The 19,118-nt window shown below is 41.2% G+C and overlaps 1 protein-coding gene across 8 annotated transcripts in view; it reads right to left on the reverse strand.

Moving 5' to 3' along the window:
• KIF13A (kinesin family member 13A) overlaps positions 1-19,118 on the reverse strand; it is a 211,328-nt gene that overhangs the window by 72,413 nt on the left and 119,797 nt on the right. For all 8 annotated transcript variants that reach the window (XM_049105945.1, XM_049105942.1, XM_049105940.1 and 5 more), the window contains 5 exons: positions 13,860-13,952; positions 12,821-13,001; positions 10,174-10,261; positions 7,946-8,080; positions 7,047-7,159 (listed from right to left, as the gene is read on the reverse strand). In XM_049105945.1, coding sequence (XP_048961902.1) covers positions 7,047-7,159; positions 7,946-8,080; positions 10,174-10,261; positions 12,821-13,001; positions 13,860-13,952 — 610 coding nt within the window. The remainder of the gene's footprint in view (positions 1-7,046; positions 7,160-7,945; positions 8,081-10,173; positions 10,262-12,820; positions 13,002-13,859; positions 13,953-19,118) is intronic.

The raw sequence follows: 19,118 nt of genomic DNA on the forward strand, positions 1-19,118 counted from the left end.
CAGAAGGATTAGACTAGGGGATTTATGACCTGAGAGCCATGGTTTATGATAGAAGTTTTAAAATCTACCTATTAACTATAACAGTGGAGAATTTGAGATAAGAAGTAAATAAAAAAAGGAGGACCAAAACCAAAATAGAAGCAGCTTCAATAAATACAATCAATGAGAAAAACATGGTCATAATTCAGGTTGGTTTTTTTTAATTTCCTTTTCTACACCTTCCTCCAACCTGCATAGTTTCCCTTGAAACCCTAACCACCAGAGTCCTTCCCTTAGGAGTGGATATGATATGATGTGAGTTACTTGTATTCCCTAGGACATATTTCAAATATATTATTTTACCTATTTTTCTTTTTTTTTTTTAAAGATTTTATTTATTTTTTCATGAGACACAGACAGAGAGAGAGAGAGAGAGACAGGTAGAGGGAGAAGCAGGCTCCATGCAGTGAGCCCGACACGGGACTCGATCCCGGGTCTCCAGGATCAGGCCCTGGACCAAAGGCAGTGCTAAACCGCTGAGCCACCTGGTCTGCCCCTATTTTACCTATTTTTCTAATGATCTTTTTCTAAAGTCATAAGTGCAGTAGTTATTAAACTTTGCTAGAGTTCCCTGTATACATGATTGTTTTGAGAGCAGAGACCATTCTATATCATATCATTACCGTGCCTGGCTAACAGATAACAATCAATATCTCTGCTGAGTAAAACTGAGTTTAGAATACACGAAAGAATAGAACATGGATATCTTTCTAAAGAGGACTAATTCAATGATGGCTTTGGTACTCTCTGTGGATGTTGGTCCAATATCTCTTTTGTCCTTCCTACTTGCTAAAAGAACCCTGATTTTGCTGGGAAGCTTACTTCGGCCTCAAAACTCCACTTTTCAGAGTCCTCTGCAGCTCTGGGAAGCCATGAAACACAGTTCTGGCCAATAAGATCTAGGGTGACATTAATGAGTGGGGCTTCCAAGAAAACTATTGTTCTTGTAGAAAACGTCCATATGCAGTAGACATAAGCCAGAAGCCAGTGGTCCTTTGCCCTTCCTTTCCTCCTCTTGTGTGGAGCACAGATAAGGATACAATGCCTGGAATGACAGAGTCATCTTGAGGTCATGAGGACAACATGAACACATTAAGCTTCATCGAGCTGGGTGCCTGACAGCATTTTTGGGGTGTTCTAGCAGAAGTGCCTCTGCATTTCTTGTTAAGCGAGGAAAAGAAATCCATCATTTGGTCATCACTATGGCTGTTGCTTAGAGGAGAATGCAATCAATCCTTCTCTTTTAAAGAATTAGTTGAAAGATGATGAAGAATTAGTTGGACTTGAGTTAGTACTTTTCTCCTGTAGGTCTCCACTCTTAACGGGTAAAGGAGAAATGCAAAGAGTATGTGTGGCAAAATAAGGGCTAAGACCATCCCATCCATGGCAGGAGAGGAGAGCAAGCTGTGATCCTGCAGGATAGGCCTCACCCCCACCCCACCCACAGCAGTTTCCAGTGGCCGATGCAAGTCATTCAAATCCAGTAAAGTGCATCTAACAAGTACCATTCCCAGTTTCACCTCTGTTTCAAGTGCCATGGTAAAATAAAGTATACACTAACATTTTCAAAAAATCAATTCTTTTGGATACTTGTTCTGGAGATTTTAATAGATGTTATACTTAGAATTTTGTCATCAAATAAGTTTCGGGAATAAGCTGATGTTATATGAGATTCGTGAATCTCCAAAGGGAGGCTTTTAAAACAGCCTTTCTCAAAATTATTGGTCCAAGGATCCTTTTCTCCCAGAGCCACTTCATGAACTAGTATTTCCCAAAAACGCTTTGAGAAACACTGAAGTCACAATGTCACTGTGCCCCAAAACATGTGGCTACTGCCTCCCAAGGAGATTTTTGCTCTGTCCTTTGTGGGTCTCTCAAGTTAAATGCAAAGATGCTTATTCAGATTCTTTTCCCCCACATACTTGGCCCCTACAATGCGTAAGTGGTAAAGTGATAAGGACCCCCACCAGCCCTTGAATGATGGACAGAATCAGGCCATTTGTACTCTACCCAGGTACAAGTTCATGTTTCGTTAGGAAGGCAAAAACCCGTTTAAGTGAGATTTCCAGATAGAAATGATTAAGAGTCAGGGGAAGTACTCAAGAAAAAAAAAAGAGGATTGACTCGCATGACACATTAGAAATACTAGGCTTACAATTTACTATATTGTCATGTAAATTATTTGACAGACTTCTAAGAAAAACATATATTCATGTCCCCAGAACAAATGTTTAGAACCCATTTGGGGAAACGTATAGTATATACTTTATTATCAACCACAATGATTTTAACGGAACTGAGACTGGGAATGCTGGAAGAACACTGCTTGCACTTAGTAATGGGCCACTGCTGAGAAAGATGGAACCTTTTTCAATGACATTCCCAGGGGTTTTAGCAAGCATCCCATGCTCTGAACGACCACTTGGAGAAGCTTGCCCGCTGGACTCCAGTAGCGGGGACAGACTTCCTCACTTCACTCTCAACAGACAGGTGGAGGGACAGACTGGGTTTTCAGATGTATTCCCCTGTGAGGATGGTCTACAGACCTTATTCCTCCCACGCCCTCAACAGGCCACAGTGGTGCGGCCCCATGGTGCCTTCGCTCTTCAAATGAAGGAATAATGTTGTGCTTTAAAGCTCTTAAAAGCTTACGGAGAGATGAAGCTCCTAAATCCATAGCCCATTAAGCAGACACTAATGTGTGTGTGAAGTCCCTGACAGGTCTGCTTAAGAGGATTACTAATGTTCCATCAAAAGAAGCCCAAATAGGAGGCCGAGAGAAAGCTTAGGAAACATGTCAGAGATTTCTTTAATTTTAGCACTCGATGGGGCACTGATTTTAAGGCTTAAAAAGCCATTTGTGGGGCCATCAGGCAGCCCTTTCAATTTATTATTTATTTTACTTTGTTAGTACACACTTACACAGAGCTTACTACATGCTGGGCATGGTTCTAAGCAGCACTTACAAATAGTAACTAATTTAATCCCCAGAGCAGCCCTGCTCACAGGGCTGTTTCCTCATCCAGGTTTTACAGCTCACAAAACTGAGGCACAGAAAGGTCACGCAGCTAGTTTCTGTAATGAAGAAATTCCACATCTCCTCTGGGAAGCCCTCCCCGAACCTTCCAGCTGTTTTGTCACCGTGTTCCCACTGCACCTTCTGGGCAAGCTGCCATGGCACTTGATGGAGTAATACTTTCCCATTGGATCTTGACTTTCCCCAGGCCAGGGTCCCATCTACTCTGTCCTGTGTTCTTATGCCTGGTTAGTGCTCAACACATATTGGCTAAATGGATCAAAAGAGCACCACTCCACACCTCTGTATAATGTATACGTGTATACAAACCCAAACCCTAACATTTTAATAGAAAGCAAAATACAAAATAACTTTCCAGAAGACAGAAATATTTAATCCTTTTTGCACAAATTCAAACTTGCTTTATCCTCCAAGCACAGTTTTAGATGTGTGCGTATGTACTTACGATTTGTTTCACAAAGTGTTTATTAAACCATTACTGCAATGCAGGAGGTAGGAGGATTAGGGTTTGGGTTTATATACATGCATACACTGTACATGACCACGGGCAGATTTGGGGCAGCAGCCCATAATAAGATCCATTTACATTTCTACAGCTAAACTCACGAATGGACATGCTAGAGGAATCAACAAAGACTATAAATGCAGATAAAGACTAGAGACAGCCTTGTAAGAGTTCAGGTGAGGCTCTACCAACATGCAAGCTGTGAAGAAAAAAAGAAAAGCACTTGGTTTTCAGCGCATTCTGGATTTTGGAATGGCAGGAAAGGGATAGAGGGCCAATTTCCATGAAGGTCTCTAAGGCAGCTATTCAGACCTCAGGGTACTATGTAATGGCGAGAGGATGTCCCATTTGTGCCAATGACCACGGTGAGAACCTAGATGACACTTGCTGGACACCTGGGTCCGGAGTGGGCTCATGGGGCATATATGCACATACCCAAGGAGATCAGAGAGGTGTGTAGGGTAAAAGACAACAGCCCTGGACTGAATTACAGTGGAAAAGGATCAGAGGCAGCTCTACTCCTTCTGAGCCAGTTTTTTTGGGAAAAGCATAAGACCAACTAACAAACATCCACAGACTGGCAAAGGTGTCATAAAAAAAATAGTTCCATGCTTAACTGTCAGCTTATGCAGCATTCCTCAGTTTTGTCTGGTCAAAAAAAAAAAAAAAATCCTTCTTCATTTGTTCAAATGAAGCGACCTCCTATTGTCCTAAACCATGTGCTCAAGGGCAGCAATCATGCTGTAACAAATAACCACAAACCCTGCGGCTTAAAACAACACAGAGCTATTATCTTATAGTTTTGGAAGTCCAGAAGTCCAGATATGTCTCACTGGGCTAAAAAACTGTCAGCAGGGCTGTGCTCCTTCTGGAGGCTGGAGGGGACAGGCTCTTGCCTTGCCTTGCTCCAGCTCTGACAGGCTGCCTGCATTCCTTGGCTCATGGTCCCGGTCCCCTCCTTCACCTTCAAACAAGAAATGGAAGGTAAAGATTTTCTCGGGCCCTCCAACCTCTGTCACTTTTAAGGAGCTTTATTTTTTATATCTGATTTACCTGGATAATCTCCTCTCAAAATTTTAAATTAATCACATCTGCCTTGTCCTCTGCCTTGCAAGTTTTGGGGATGAGGATTGCACAAGTGCACAAGTTTTGGGGATGAGGATCAGGATGTATTTGGCAGCGGAGGCAGGGAGGCAGTAGTGTCTACAAGAATATCTAAATTTCCTTTGCATCCCCAGCATCTAATGCAGTGCCAGACACATAGCAGAGACTTAATATATGTCTGCTTGGCTTTTATTCCTATTACTTAAATGTCTCCAACCATTAGTTTTCTCATCTATAAACAGAGATAAAAATACCCATTGGGAGCCTCACATGAATTCATGCCTATGAAAGTGCTCGCTGATAACTATAAAGAATCCTACAAATGAAGACCAGATCTCACCGACTAGTAGATGGGAATGCACACATCCATTTGTGAAAGAGCTCGTATATAAATAAGGAAAGAGAGCAGGACGCTAAGAGAATTTGATTCAATCCAATAAGCCATTATGGAAGAGAGTCAGTCACTGGGGATTCTAAATCATGTTATGTAGCTTTGGGGTAGTCCAGTTTGGGACACTACATAATTCAGTGCCCAAATTTAAGAGGGCACTATTAATGTTTACTCTGGGACAAACATATCGACTAGGACTCTTACAGGCAAACAAAATACATGGTCACCCCAGGTACAACAACACAGGGCTCTGGAGCTGGACTGCCTGCAACCACATCCAGCTCCACACTTACTGCCTCGAGACCTGGGCCAACTTATCTAACCACTCCCTGCCTTGGTTTCTGCATTTGTAAAGCAGGGATAACAGACCCCCTTCCCATTGCTGATGTGAGGCTCAGATGAGTTATTATTACATATGGAGCATTGAGAACAGCACCCAAAACACAGTGAGAGATCAGCAGAAGTTAGTGATCATTACACATCAAAGCCAGCCATACTCTCAATTCTTACAAATTCCCAGCACAGAACTTCCGGTGTTTCCCTACAAGTCCAGCCAGAAGGCAAAGGGCTGGCATGGCTTAGCACCAGTCAACAAATTTCTCGGAGAGGTGGCAATCTTTACCTGCTTCCTCCTACCCCCACTTCTGCTTTCCCATCCCCGCCCTTGAGCTCCCTATGGCCTGCGGAGTTGCAGTGCCTGCCTGGGCTCCTATAGTGCTTGGTCATGAAATACAGCAAAACCCTTTGTTGTGAGAGCAGGAGACAGAATGACTGGAAGATTAACTCCCTAAAGCAGCAGTCTCTGCAGTGAGTGCCACTGTGTCCAGCTGATAGAGGCGGTGATGTTTTACTTCTAATTTTAAACTTCAGGACACTAAAATTATAATGTACTAGCATCATTTTAAAATGCAAGCTGCACAAACATGTTCCTGTGTAGATTACCTCTTGTCACCCTCTGTCCTAAACGAAACCCCAAGCTATTATGTCTCAACAGAAACATGTTACAAGTACAAACGAAACTATTTTCTGCTGAACTTGGAATAATGATAATGATTATGCTATTTGTACAGATTATAAAAATATTAGCTACAGCAATTAATATTGATTCAGTGCACAGTACGTGCCAGGCATTGTTCAAAGCACATTCTGGGCATTTAAGCTCGGACAATTCTGTGAAGCAGTGACTATTATGATCCCCATTTACGGAGGATAAAAAGCACAGAGAGGTGAAGGGAAGGACAAAACTCTGGCAGTCTGACTTGAGTGCACACTCTTACAAACAAACTCTGCTCCTACACACAAACTCTGCTCCCTCTTGGGCTGGAAAGCAAATACTTCCTCTCACACAGCAGGAACCATCCTGGGATTACTACATTACTGAAAAGAACAAGCCCTTCACTTGCCCGTGCACTGGCTACACCCTCTGTGCTGAAGGCCTGCATCTCCTTTTTCTACCTGGCAACCTCCTATGCATCCCGCACCACCCTGCTCTCTTTCATCCCATAGGATGTCCCTGGGCACACTGCAGGTTCCCAAAGCAAAAAAGATTTCGATATAGCAGTTATTAAGCAACTGTTAAATCTTGTTAGGCACTGGTGTTTAAACAGTATTCACTGTATAAAAGGACTCAAAACAGGTTTTCTTTTCAGAGTCAGCTCCTCGGGTTAATTTAAGATATGATTTGATTGACAAGATTGTGATGTGCATTTACCTAAGACTACAGTAGATATGATGATACACTGTGCACTGTTTACACAGGGCTGCAGTGCGTAGCTTCACTCAAATAAACTGCATGCATTTCAGTAGAGGCAGGGCCCTTGGTCTTCAACTCAGGTTACGAAAGCTCCATGGACTCGGAAGCACCCGCCACCAGGACCATCTGATCCTTTCTAGCATCACAACCCCCCCTCCCCCACCCCCCCAGCACACAAGAAGCTGGGTATGAAGCTGAGCCCCACCAGGCACCTTACTTGTTAATGTTGCTGCCTTCCTTGAGTCGCTCTCCTGCGGCTCCTGTTTTGGACACTCTTTCGCTACCTGCCAGGTCCACCAGGCTGACCTTACTGACCTTCTCTCCTGAGTTCTGGGTGCAGGAAACAAGAGAGAAACAGCACACATGAGTGCAAATGTACACGTCTCCAAAGATGTCCACGCAGTAACTGAGCACAGCCTGGGCAGGCGAGGAACTAGTGGACTTGCCATTTCATGGTCAAATTTATTTTTTTTTAATTTTTACTTTCTTAAAGTTTTATTTATTTAAGTCAGCTCTACACCAGTGTGGGGCTCAAACTCACAACCCCGAGATTAAGAGCCACATGCTCCTCTAACTGAGCAAGCCAGGCACCCACCCCATCAGTCAGATTTGAACTGGCGTGTGAATGTAGCGTTTGTTTTGTAGCTGGGGGGCAGGCACACTCAGCTTTCCAGGATATAGTCAGAAAGCAGGAGATTTTCTGTGCTTTGAGGAAACGCCAATACTTGAGGATTCCTGTTTATTCAGGTCAAGTCCCTGTTCTTTTGAAAAAGTGTTCTTTAGGCTAAATGTTGTGGTTTCCTCTTTAATAGCCCTTAATGGCTATGAGGTAGACTCAGTTTTTAGGAGAATTTCAGAGTGAAAGGTTACATGTTAAAAGCTGTATAGTGACATCACCATGCTCTCTAGGGAGTTTACACAAGAAATCCAATTTTTTTTTTGAAGTTATGTAAAAAGGAGGACCTAATAAACAGAGAGATTTAAGTAAAGTAGCTTATTTAATAAGTTGCAAAGCCAGCATAAAATTCTCAGCAACCAAATCCAGCCATGAACCCTTCACTTCTGCAGGATTTTTGCATTCTTTCACTGCCACCAGAGGCTCTCCGAGTCCCTCACCCCTGATTGCAGGTCATAAAGTGTCTGCGTGATTATGATGTTGAACACAGCATGGGAGCGGCTGCTTTCCTCATTCATGTTGGTTGCAGCTACTGTCCGAGACTTATTTCCCTCAGACATCAATGACTCAATATCCTAGAGGCAAAGCAGAAGGAACACATTATAAGCCCAAACACAGGAATGCAGTCCTGCCCACCAGGTGTACGTGGTAATTACAATCCCTGGGACGCACCTGGCACCGCTCCTCTGTAAGAACCTGCTCCCTGACTGCCTTCCCTGGAGCGCAGGGTGAGCCTCCACATCTCTCACCGATTGCTAGAATAGGAAATGCTTCCCCCCAACCACCATTCTGGCCATCCCACAACTGTCCCCTTTCTCTGCTTAGCAGCTTTTTTTCCCTTTGCAAGTTCCTAGGAGAGAAAAGAGCTAATATTTCTGGAGCACTCCAGATACTCAGTTAATGGTAGTAACCTTATGTTATTCTAAGTCTCCTGTGCTTAATGACTGCAGAGCTATCTACTGCTTGTTTTTTATCTTTAAAGATTTTATTTATTTATTCATGAGACAGAGAGAGAGGGAGAGGCAGAGACACAGGCAGAAGGAGAAGCAGGCTCCATGTAGGGAGCCCGATGTGGGACTCGATCCCAGGACTCCAGGATCACACCCTGGGCCAAAGGCAGGCGCCAAACCGCTGAGTCACCCAGGCATCCTCTACTGCTTGTATATTATATGCCCCCTCCTCCAACACTGTGGCTCTCCAAGGACAGGGAATGCTCCTTACTCATCTTTGCACACCTGCCTTTGAACACCTGCCACCACGGGCTTTTTCTTACACAATGTTAGATGCATGAACTTTATCAAAGAAGTATTCTCCTGATGTGACCCACAGAACACTGACATTCATGGGGCTCAAGTAATTTCTCCCATATCCAGTAAAAGGAAGAGCGGGGATACGAATCACAAGCTCCTTGGCTCTTCCTTTTTTTTTTTTTTTTTTTAAAGATTTTATTTATTTATGATAGTCACACAGAGAGAGAGAGAGAGAGGCAGAGACATAGGCAGAGGGAGAAGCAGGCTCCATGCAGGGAGCCCGACGTGGGATTCGATCCTAGGTCTCCAGGATCGCGCCCCCGGGCCAAAGGCAGGCGCTAAACCGCTGCGCCACCCAGGGATCCCTCCTTGGCTCTTCCTAATAAGTGACAGGGTGAGATGAACACTGCCCCCAACACGCAGAGCTCTGAACCACGCACCTGAGCAAAGGTGCTGACTTTTAGCGGCTTTACACCAGAGAGGTTTCCATCCATTTCAGAATCTAGGTGCTTTTAAAATGATGGCTACACTCTATTTCTCTTTTGAGCAATACTAAAAATGTCCTCCTCTAAATGGCTGGAGGGAGTTAGCTCAGATTAATTTTCATCACTCTGAGTCTGAGGGAATGATGGGACGGCCACAAGGCCTGGACAGCAGAACGAGGCACAGGATGCCTTTGCTCCCTCTTCTGTCAGCATTCCTCAGCAACACAGAGCAGCTGGTTTTAGTGGGTTTCCAAAGCAGTAACCATAGAAGTCAGGGTAAAACATCAAGTCGAGGGACACCTGGGTGGCTCAGTATTTGAGCCTTTGGCCCAGGGCATCCAGGGATCGAGTCCCATGTCGGGCTCCCTGCGAGGAGCCTGCCTCTCCCTCTGCCTGTGTCTCTGCCTCTCTCTGTGTGTCTCTCATGAATAAATAAATAAAATCTTTACAAAAAAACAAACATCAAGTTGAGGTGTAGGAAGACTTAAAAGGGAGTAGGAAAAGGAGAGCCAGTCAGTCAATGGTGAGAGAAACAATTCAGAAAAATAGAACGAGGAAGAGTAAAGAGTAATAGGAATGAGCACAGGGGACCCTGTCAGAGGGACGGGAATGAATGAATTACCCAACACTGCTTGTATGTGTCCAGGTTTCTTTAGAAGGACATCACTGACAACTCTGGAGGAGAGTTTCAACAAGGCAGTATGAAAGAAAGTATTCAGCAGTCACACTGCTGAGCCTCTCGGCCACACCGTGATGCCTTCATAACCACGCAGGCAGAAGCCCTTTTTTCCCCAGTGGGAGTTGTTGCTACTGGGTTTCTGAGACCATGCAAGGTACCAATATGCTACAAAGCATTCACAAATGCATTTGACATCACTTAAACGTTTTGATTTACTGCCAGCTTTTTAGTGACTTTTTCAAAATGACACTTACCTCAAAACTAGTGACAGCCAGCTGGGATAAACCATCTACATATGGTCCCAAAACTTTATGCTCTCGAACTTTAAGAGACTGCCTATTCCTTTGGGAGGAAGGAAAAAGGAATGAATGAATCAGACCCAACTGGGAAGCTTTCCCTTTTTTTTAACTACTCAGAAACGAAGACTGCAATTTTTTAAATGATCAAAAAATATTCTAAAAGCTACTTTATTTGGATTAGGAAAACAGCATTCCTTATGAGGAATGTCTTTTATACTCTGGTTTCTATTTAAAGTAACTTACTATTTTAAAAATTCTATCTCTACTCCCAAACTAAACAGCTAGCACACAGAATATGAGGTTAGGCTAACATGCCTGCTTTAGTAGATGAACTTCAGTTTTACAAAGGAGGAAAAAGAAACAGAAGAAAGCAAGCAAGAAAACAAAGCAAAGAACATGCCAGAATGGAATTTAACCTTAAGATTCGTTCATACATAAGCACATTCGCAGTTTTAGTAAGTCATGTCTTAACGTTCTGATCAAGTAATGAACAGTATTAAAGTGTTTTCATTTGTTTTTTAAAGGCTCCATTGATTTATGGTGCTTTTATGCTGACAATTTTATACAGCAAGTGATAGAGCAGTACAGCAGTTGTTTGCAGTTACTGACATTTATCCTATATTTAGAATTGGCTCTGCTGGTGAAGACTTTAAGACTTTTTTGAATTTTTAAATGGCAAACCTGGTTTGGGACCCATTTAAAGCTCATCATAGATACTTAGGATTAAAAGCAGATCTTTTTTTTTTTTTTTTTTTTTTTTTAAAGCAGATCTATATATAACATGAGCATATTGCATTTGTCACCTTTTTCATTGCCTCGGATATCAATCACCTTTCAAATCAAGTGTCAATGTTTGGCATCACTCAAGTGTGGAAAAAGGGGGCTAAGACTTACTGAGTACTTCCCAAAGTTGTGGCATTGTTCCCTAAGAACTTTTTAGTTATCCCATTTATTCTTATAGCAATCTATAAAATAGGTTTTACTACCTTTACAGATGAAGAATTCAATGTAACAATGAGTAATTCTGTGTACTCTCAATAGGGGCAGATCAAATGCACATCTTCAAAAAAGCTAGCAGGATGCACATTGATCTGAAACTTCACTCCGCTCAGCTTGCACAACCAGAGATTCTTTAATGCTATTCTGGAGCACCCCATAAAGGCAAAGATTCAGTATCTTTTTGCCCACAAGTCCACCCTAGATGTATTCCCTAGAAACTCCTACAATTGCACAGCAAGAGAAGTGTGCAAGAATACTCAGAGCAGTGCTGAAGCAGTAAAAAGTGGAAACCACACAAGTGACAAGAGATGAGACAGACTATCATCATACAATAAAACACTAAAGAGCAGTAAAAACAAATGCATTATTACTTCATCTATCAGAATGAATGTCTCATCAAGAGAAAAAGAGCAAGTCAACAAAGGACATATATACTATGATGTCACTTACACAAAGTTTAAAATTGTGCAAAATTATGTGTGAACTCTAAGGAGGATAAAGATAATGAGAAATATAAAATTCATAATTGTGGCTACCTTGGGGAGGGGTAGAGAATGGAATGGAATTCAAGAGAATCATATCAAGGCTTTAAAAATATTAGTCATGTTCCATTTATTAAGCCAAATGGTAAGTAGAACAGTCAATTTTATTATTTTTTTTTATCTTACATGTATTATAAATGTTCTTTCATATGCAAATAGTTAATAACTTTAAAGTCAATATAAACATTTCCCATGATTTCTTCATTCCTTGTCACCTACAGTTCTGGTGTTATGATGATACCCTGGATTACACAGCTGCTAAAAGTTTTTATAAATAATTCAGGATATGGAATTGTATTTAGAGAATGACCTCAACACACACACACACCCCCGACAGACTTGAAACACAGGATCAAAATGGACCAAAGTATTAACAATGGTTATTTTTGAGTGTGGGACTATAGGTCATTTTTATTTCTTCTTATACTCTGCCTATTTTCTAAATTTTCCAAGAGTATGTATTATTTTTAAACCAGCAAAAAAATTTTAATTAAAGAAAAAATGTAAATGGCCTTCTCTCTCTGTGAATCAAACTTACGTGGTTTTTATCACCTAGTTTTTAAAAAATACCCACATTTGGGATTCCCCCTTGGTCCACTGAATCATGGGCTCTATGGGTGGGGCTCAGGCCAGCATATCCTTAAAAAGCCCCCCAACCATGATTCCAGTGCATGGCCCAGGAAGAGAATGGCTTTCTAGGCTGGGTTGTTTCAATCCTTGAAGCAGTTCCTTCCAATTTAGACTTGCTCCTTTCCAACACAAATTGGAGGACCACTATGTCATTGTTAACTTAGTTTTTATGAACAAGCCATGGTAGCAAAAATAATACCGATAGTAAAAACATCTTTTTAAATGGCATGCATAAGCAACTTTATACACGAGTATAGGATAAACTACATGTACTGGGTCTACCAGCAGGCTCTGAGAAGCAGACGATTTCTCAGTGAATGCACTTAAGTCGGAGCAGTGACCAAATAAATCTACTCCCTTGCAGCTTTAATGTAAGGATCATTTACAATTATTACTCCCGTGACAAGGCTTAATTTCAACCACTAACTTACCCTTTGGGATCTAAAAGATCTCGAACTTTCTCATTATAAATTTCCATATAGGATACTTCGACTTTGAAGGTCTGTGACTCATTCTGCTCTAGAGAGATCCTTTTAAATAAAGCACAGCAGAGCCTTGGAATAAGGCCCAGTTGCTCAGCACTGCCCATCATGGAGAAGGATTTTCCCGAACCTGAAGAAAAGCAAGCAGAAAGGAAGGACAACAGAGGGAGTGAAACATAATGCTTCCACATTATACATTTTCTACATTCATCCACCAGGGTCACAGAGCACAAGTGGCAAACTCAGCCCTCACGCCCATGCCCGTGGACAACCAAGCTACTCTTCTTTCTATAATGTTCACCAATTCCAGCTGGACAGAGAGATGCCTACAAATACAACCACTATAGATGTGCAAACCTGAAGTGTGTATAGCAAATATCAACTATACATTATCAAGTCATATCAAGTCACACTGACTGTACTTTACCCCCAAAATATATTATGTTTGTGAAAATGCTTTGATATGCATTCTCTTGTCTGAATCTCAGAGCTGTCCTGTGATGGGACAACAGGCAGTATTGCTATGACTTATTCTAACTTTCTTGCTGAGACAGTGTTAAGGGCTAACCCCATAGTGAGCTTCTGTTCTGCATGTTCCATGCACCTGTTCCACAGTCTTGGTTTAATAATCTATCAACACTCTTGTATCCCAGGGAAGGTCCTTCATTCCACAGGATGATACAAAGAGTTGTTCTATAGCTTTTCACTATAACCTTGACACTGAGAAACTGGTAATTATTTTCTAGTTCAAATGCAGGTTAAAACTATAATTTAGGAAATGACAATAATTTGAAACTAGCTTTGGCTCAATTACTCAATTATCAAAAATTGTTGAACCTTCAAAAAGAGGGTTACTTTTGATCATCTAACTCAGTTAAACTCACAAAGTCAGAAGCATGTTTCCGTCACTTTGCTAGTGTTTTCTATTTCTAGACCTTAAGACATGCGTATTTAATATCATTGACTATAACTAAAAGCAGCCACTTACCTGTCTGTCCATATGCAAAAATACAAGCATTATACCCTTGAAAGGCTTTTTCAAGAATTCCTTCCCCAAGGCACTTGAAAACCACTTCTTGACCTAAAAAACAAAACAAAAAATAAAAAACTTACAAAAGCAAAGAATGATTTTTCTTGACATACTTGGATTAATAACCGAGTCTCAGTTATTAACAACGCTCTCTCAATCCAAAAAGATGTTAAAAAGTGTACTGCTTGCTTACTACATGCAGGGCTATGTACTAAGAGCTCAGTTCCTAGATCAGTTCATGATTCCACCCGTTCCTTCTCTCCCAGACATTTCTCTAGGCATTAAAGTTTCCTTTCCATGGTCAGTGGGCCATACAGAAGCATGGTTTAAATTCTGTTTAGCTTCGGGATCCCTGGGTGGCGCAGCGGTTTGGCGCCTGCCTTTGGCCCAGGGCGCGATCCTGGAGACCCGGGATCGAATCCCACGTCGGGCTCCCGGTGCATGGAGCCTGCTTCTCCCTCTGCCTGTGTCTCTGCCTCTCTCTCTCTCTCTCTATCATAAATAAATAAAAAAAATTAATAAAAAAATAAATAAATAAATAAATTCTGTTTAGCTTCTTCTCATGAGCTGTTATTAAAATATCATTAAACCTACATAGTCTTATCTCCTCATCTGGATTCTGATGAACCTTCTCAGATGCATCTTGGGATGGGTAAGCACCTAGCACAGTGCTAAATGCATGCCAAGTGCTGAGAAACTGTTCATTGCAGGTGGAGGTGATGTGTAGAGCACAGGCACCTCTCACCTGTGTTCCCATGGTAAGTTTGGGGACAAGTTCTCTTCTGTGAGCCTGTCTACAGCTTACTGCAGCTCTTGGGAGTTTTCAGTCATGTACTATAGAGCCAGTAGCATCCGACTGAAGAGTAAAGGTGTGAAAAACTTTTTCTTTTTTTTTTTTTAGTCTCCACACCCAACACAGGGTCCAAACTCACAACCCTGAGATCAAGACCCAGCTGAGATCAAGAGTCAGACACCCAACCGAGCCACCCAGCCGCCCCAGGCGTGAAAATCTTTTTAAACAGTTAAGGTAGCACTATCCTCTGAAATTCGTGACTTTCTAACATTCACTCTCCCATCATTAAGAGAATTAAAATGATATTCTTCTTCCTCTGTGCTCTCATAGTCCCAAACATTCATGATTACAGTATTTGCCAAAACCACTGTATTCCCTCTCCCCTCCATTGGACCGAGAACCTCTTGATTGATGTCAGAGACTATAATTTATCTTTGTAATCCTAGGACCTAGCATAAAATATTTAATAAATGTTTGTTGAAAAAATGAGTCCACTGAACCTTTTTATCTTACACAAATCCTTTTAGATTCAGAAATACTGAAACATAACACAAGCTTTCAGGTGTACTTCCTCCTTTATGCAAAGTTGGATCTGATTTTAGCAGTCTCTTGTTACACTTGGACATCTGGCTACACAATGGGATTCTTAAAAATGTGTAAACGCAAAACAAATGATGTCTTCAACCATTAGAAGCTGGCAAAAAATAAAATTTTGGCAACAATATAGCTGGACTGAGGAAATATGGGTATTTTTATAATCTGCTGCTGGGCTGCACACTCTAAGAAAACCTGACAGAACCTATAAGAGAGAATATGTCTATACTCTGACCCACTATGAGGCACCTACCCTAGAGACACTTTCACAAGGGACTCCTGTAACAGAATGCTCATGGCAGCATTATTTTGATTCTCTAAGTTGGATTCAAGTTAAATGCCCATTCGTAAGGGAGTAGAGAAGAAAAATGTGATTACTTTGCATTTTTCCATTTACTTTTTAATTAATTAATTAATTAATTATTTATTTATTTATTTATGATAGTTACACAGAGAGAGAGAGAGAGAGGCAGAGACACAGGCAGAGGGAGAAGCAGGCTCCATGCACCGGGAGCCTGACGTGGGATTCGATCCCGGGTCTCCAGGATCGTGCCCTGGGCCAAAGGCAGGCGCTAAACCGCTGCGCCACCCAGGGATCCCTACTTTTTATTTTTAAAAATATTTTATTTAAGGCAGCCCGTGTGGCTCAGCGGTTTAGCGCCGCCTTCAGCCCAGGGCCTGATCCTGGAGACCCAGGTTTGAGTCCCACGTCGGGCTCCCTGCGTGGAGCCTGCTTCTCCCCATCTGCCTGTGTCTCTGCCGCTCTTTCTCTCTCTCTGTATCTCTCATTAATAAATAAAACCCTTTAAAAAAATAAAAAAATAAAATAAAAATATTTTATTTAAATTCAATTTGCCAATATTAAACACCCAGTGCTAAAAAAAACAAAAAACAAACAAACCAAGAAAACACCCAGTGCTCATCTCAAGTGCCCTCCTTAGTGCCTGTCACCAGTTACCCCACCTCCCTATCCTCCACCCTTCCTGCAACCCTTTGTTTGTTCCCAGAGTTAGGAGTCTCTCATAGTTTGTCTTCCTTTCTAATTTTTCCCCACTCAGTTTCCCTCTTTTCCCTTATACCATGTGACTACTTTGTATGTTAGAATATCACCTACCATGTAAAAACTAACCCCAAATAGAACACACTTGCGTGTGTAAACAATGCTAAAATTCAAAAACATTGCTTAAAAAAAAACAAACATTGCTGAGTCTGACAAAAGTCACATTCAAATACATATACATATATACATTTAATGTAAAATACTTATGCCGAGACAGACCAAGTGATAAGCACTAAAATTAAAAAATAAATTAGAAGAAAAATATCAGATTTATATAACCTTATTTCTCTAATTCTGACTTCATATAGCAGCATAGAGCCTGCTACCTAAAAGGTATTCAAAACGTGTTAGTGTAATATGTGATTTTTTAAAAGGGTATAATCACTCCCAAATATACAGGTTTGTTGTGAGGACTAGTTAAAGATGTGTGTGTGCACAAACATAAATGCATTCTGAAAAATAGTAAGATAATGTCAAAATTATAATCCACTACATCAATATTTTTTCTCATATGTTTCCTCAAAGGATCTTCCTTATTCCGTGTACTTCCCCATGCCAAAAAGCAGGCCTTAAATCTGGAGCAGAGCCCTGCAGTGTAGAATATAGGGAGTTAAACACAGCCTGTGCTTAGGCTTGTGAGAATCGACCATGGTCCTCAGCCAGACCCAAGTGCCACGCGCAGGCTCTGGTCAACCAGCCTCTCAGGAAGGGGGTGAGGGTGGAGACAAGATGCTTTAAGACTTGGTCAGGTCAAACATCCTGCCCGTAATTCATGATTTCAACTCATATTTAGTAACTTGGAAAAAAAAAAGAGAGAGAGAAAAAAAAAAAAAATAAGCACTTGAGTTGATTGAAGGACTCAACTGCAGGGAGCACTGTGGTCAGCTGACCATGGCCATGCAAGGGCCTGTGGCCACTTAGTTAGGAACCTTTCTCTTCCTGTGTTAGGTAGTGAGATGCAATACTTCTAGCTTCTGCTCCTGAAGCTAAGTAGGATGGAAGTATGAAGAATTATTTTTTCTATGTTCTTTTTTTTAAAGATTTATTTGAAAAAGAGAGAGAGAAAGTGAGTAGAGGGAAAGGCAGAGGGAGAGACTCTCCAAGCAGACTCCCTGCTAAGAGTGGAGCCCAATGCAAGGCTCGATCTCACTACCCTGAGTATCAAAACCAAGAGTGAGATGCTCAACCAACTGAGCCACCCAGGCACTACTCCATATTCTTTTAGAAGCAAATCACAATGTTTTCTTTTCCTTGGTACAAATGGATTTTTAAACTAAAGATCACTGGTCAAAAACACCAAGAATGAATGCTACAAAGCTAAATGAAATAGGTTTATGAAAAAAAAATAGGTTTATGACAATGTCAAGTGAAAAAAAAAAAACCCGCAAATAATCCAGGATTTGTATACTAACATTGCACAAAAAATAAACCAAATGATTAAAGAATTCTCCAGGATATAAAAATACATGAATAAACTGGTTTTACCTATGTCTAAATTGCTACAAATACTAAAGAGGATATGAAATTAACCTTTGACATTTGTATACTTTTATTATTTATGCGACTAAAAAGAAGGGAATTAATTTTTATCAACTGCCCAATTAGCAAATGCACTCTACATATTTTGTATCATTGAACCCTGCAGTCCCCAGGGCCAGTAGGTATGGATTGAGATCTGTAAGGAGGCTGGGCTCTAGAAGGGAGTCATTTGCTCAAGATCATACCAATAGTGAGTGGCAGGTCCCGGGTCTGTTTGTACTGACTCTTGAACGTTAAAGCAGATGCTCATCCACCATTGGTGACTCACATTACACGACACCAGGAATCAGTTACTCCTACCTCTGGTCTCCATGGTTTTGTTTAGTTTTTGTTTTTGTTTTAATAAACTCTAGAACTTACAGTACCCTATTTTTTTCTATTTATCCTCTACCACTGGATTGTGAGTTTCTTTTTTTTTTTTTTTTTAAGATTTTACTTATTTGTTCATTTGAAAGAGTTCACACATGCAGGGGAAGGGGCAGAGGGAGAGGAAAAGAGAGAGACTCTCCAGCAGGTTCCACACTTAGCATGGAGCCCAATGCGGGGCTGGATCTCACAACCCTGAGATCATGACCTAAACCGAAATCAAGAGTTGGATGCCCAGGCATCCTGTGAGCTCCTTTGAAAATGGGTTCTTTTTCATCTTAGCAGAGTCCCTGGCACACAGTAGGCACTTTGATTTCCTGAGTTATTCCTATGTTGACAAAGCTGTCCTCAGATGAAAGAATATTTAATTGGGGGGGGGCATTCCTCATTAGTGAGTGCTGAGGCATCAAAATACTGTTTGTTGAACTTAAAAAGAAACATCTGGGGTACCTGGTTGGCTCAGTCGGTGAAGCATGCAACTCTTGATCTTGGGGTTTTGAGTTCAAGTCCCACGTTGGGTATAGAAAAAAACTTAAAAATAAAAATCTTTAAAAAAAAAGATTCAATTGCTTTAGAGTTTATACTTGATCAAGTATGACTCTTTTTGAAATTTTAATGAGCCTCTAAAGACTACAGTATCCTTGGTTAAAAAAGGCACCAGGGATAGATGTGAATAGAGGTGTTAACATAATATGTATCTACTAACTGAATAATTTTGATAAAAATTACAGATTATGCTTTCCCTGGCACCCATAGTAACCTCCTGGACATTCAAACAAAATATATGAGACAGAAAAAAACAAACTAGTCTGATTTCCATTATATATAATTATATATAGGCATATGCTCTTCAAAAAGTCAAGTT

Source organism: Canis lupus, chromosome 35 (genome assembly GCF_003254725.2).
Source record: "Canis lupus dingo isolate Sandy chromosome 35, ASM325472v2, whole genome shotgun sequence".
Lineage (NCBI taxonomy): Eukaryota > Metazoa > Chordata > Mammalia > Carnivora > Canidae > Canis > Canis lupus.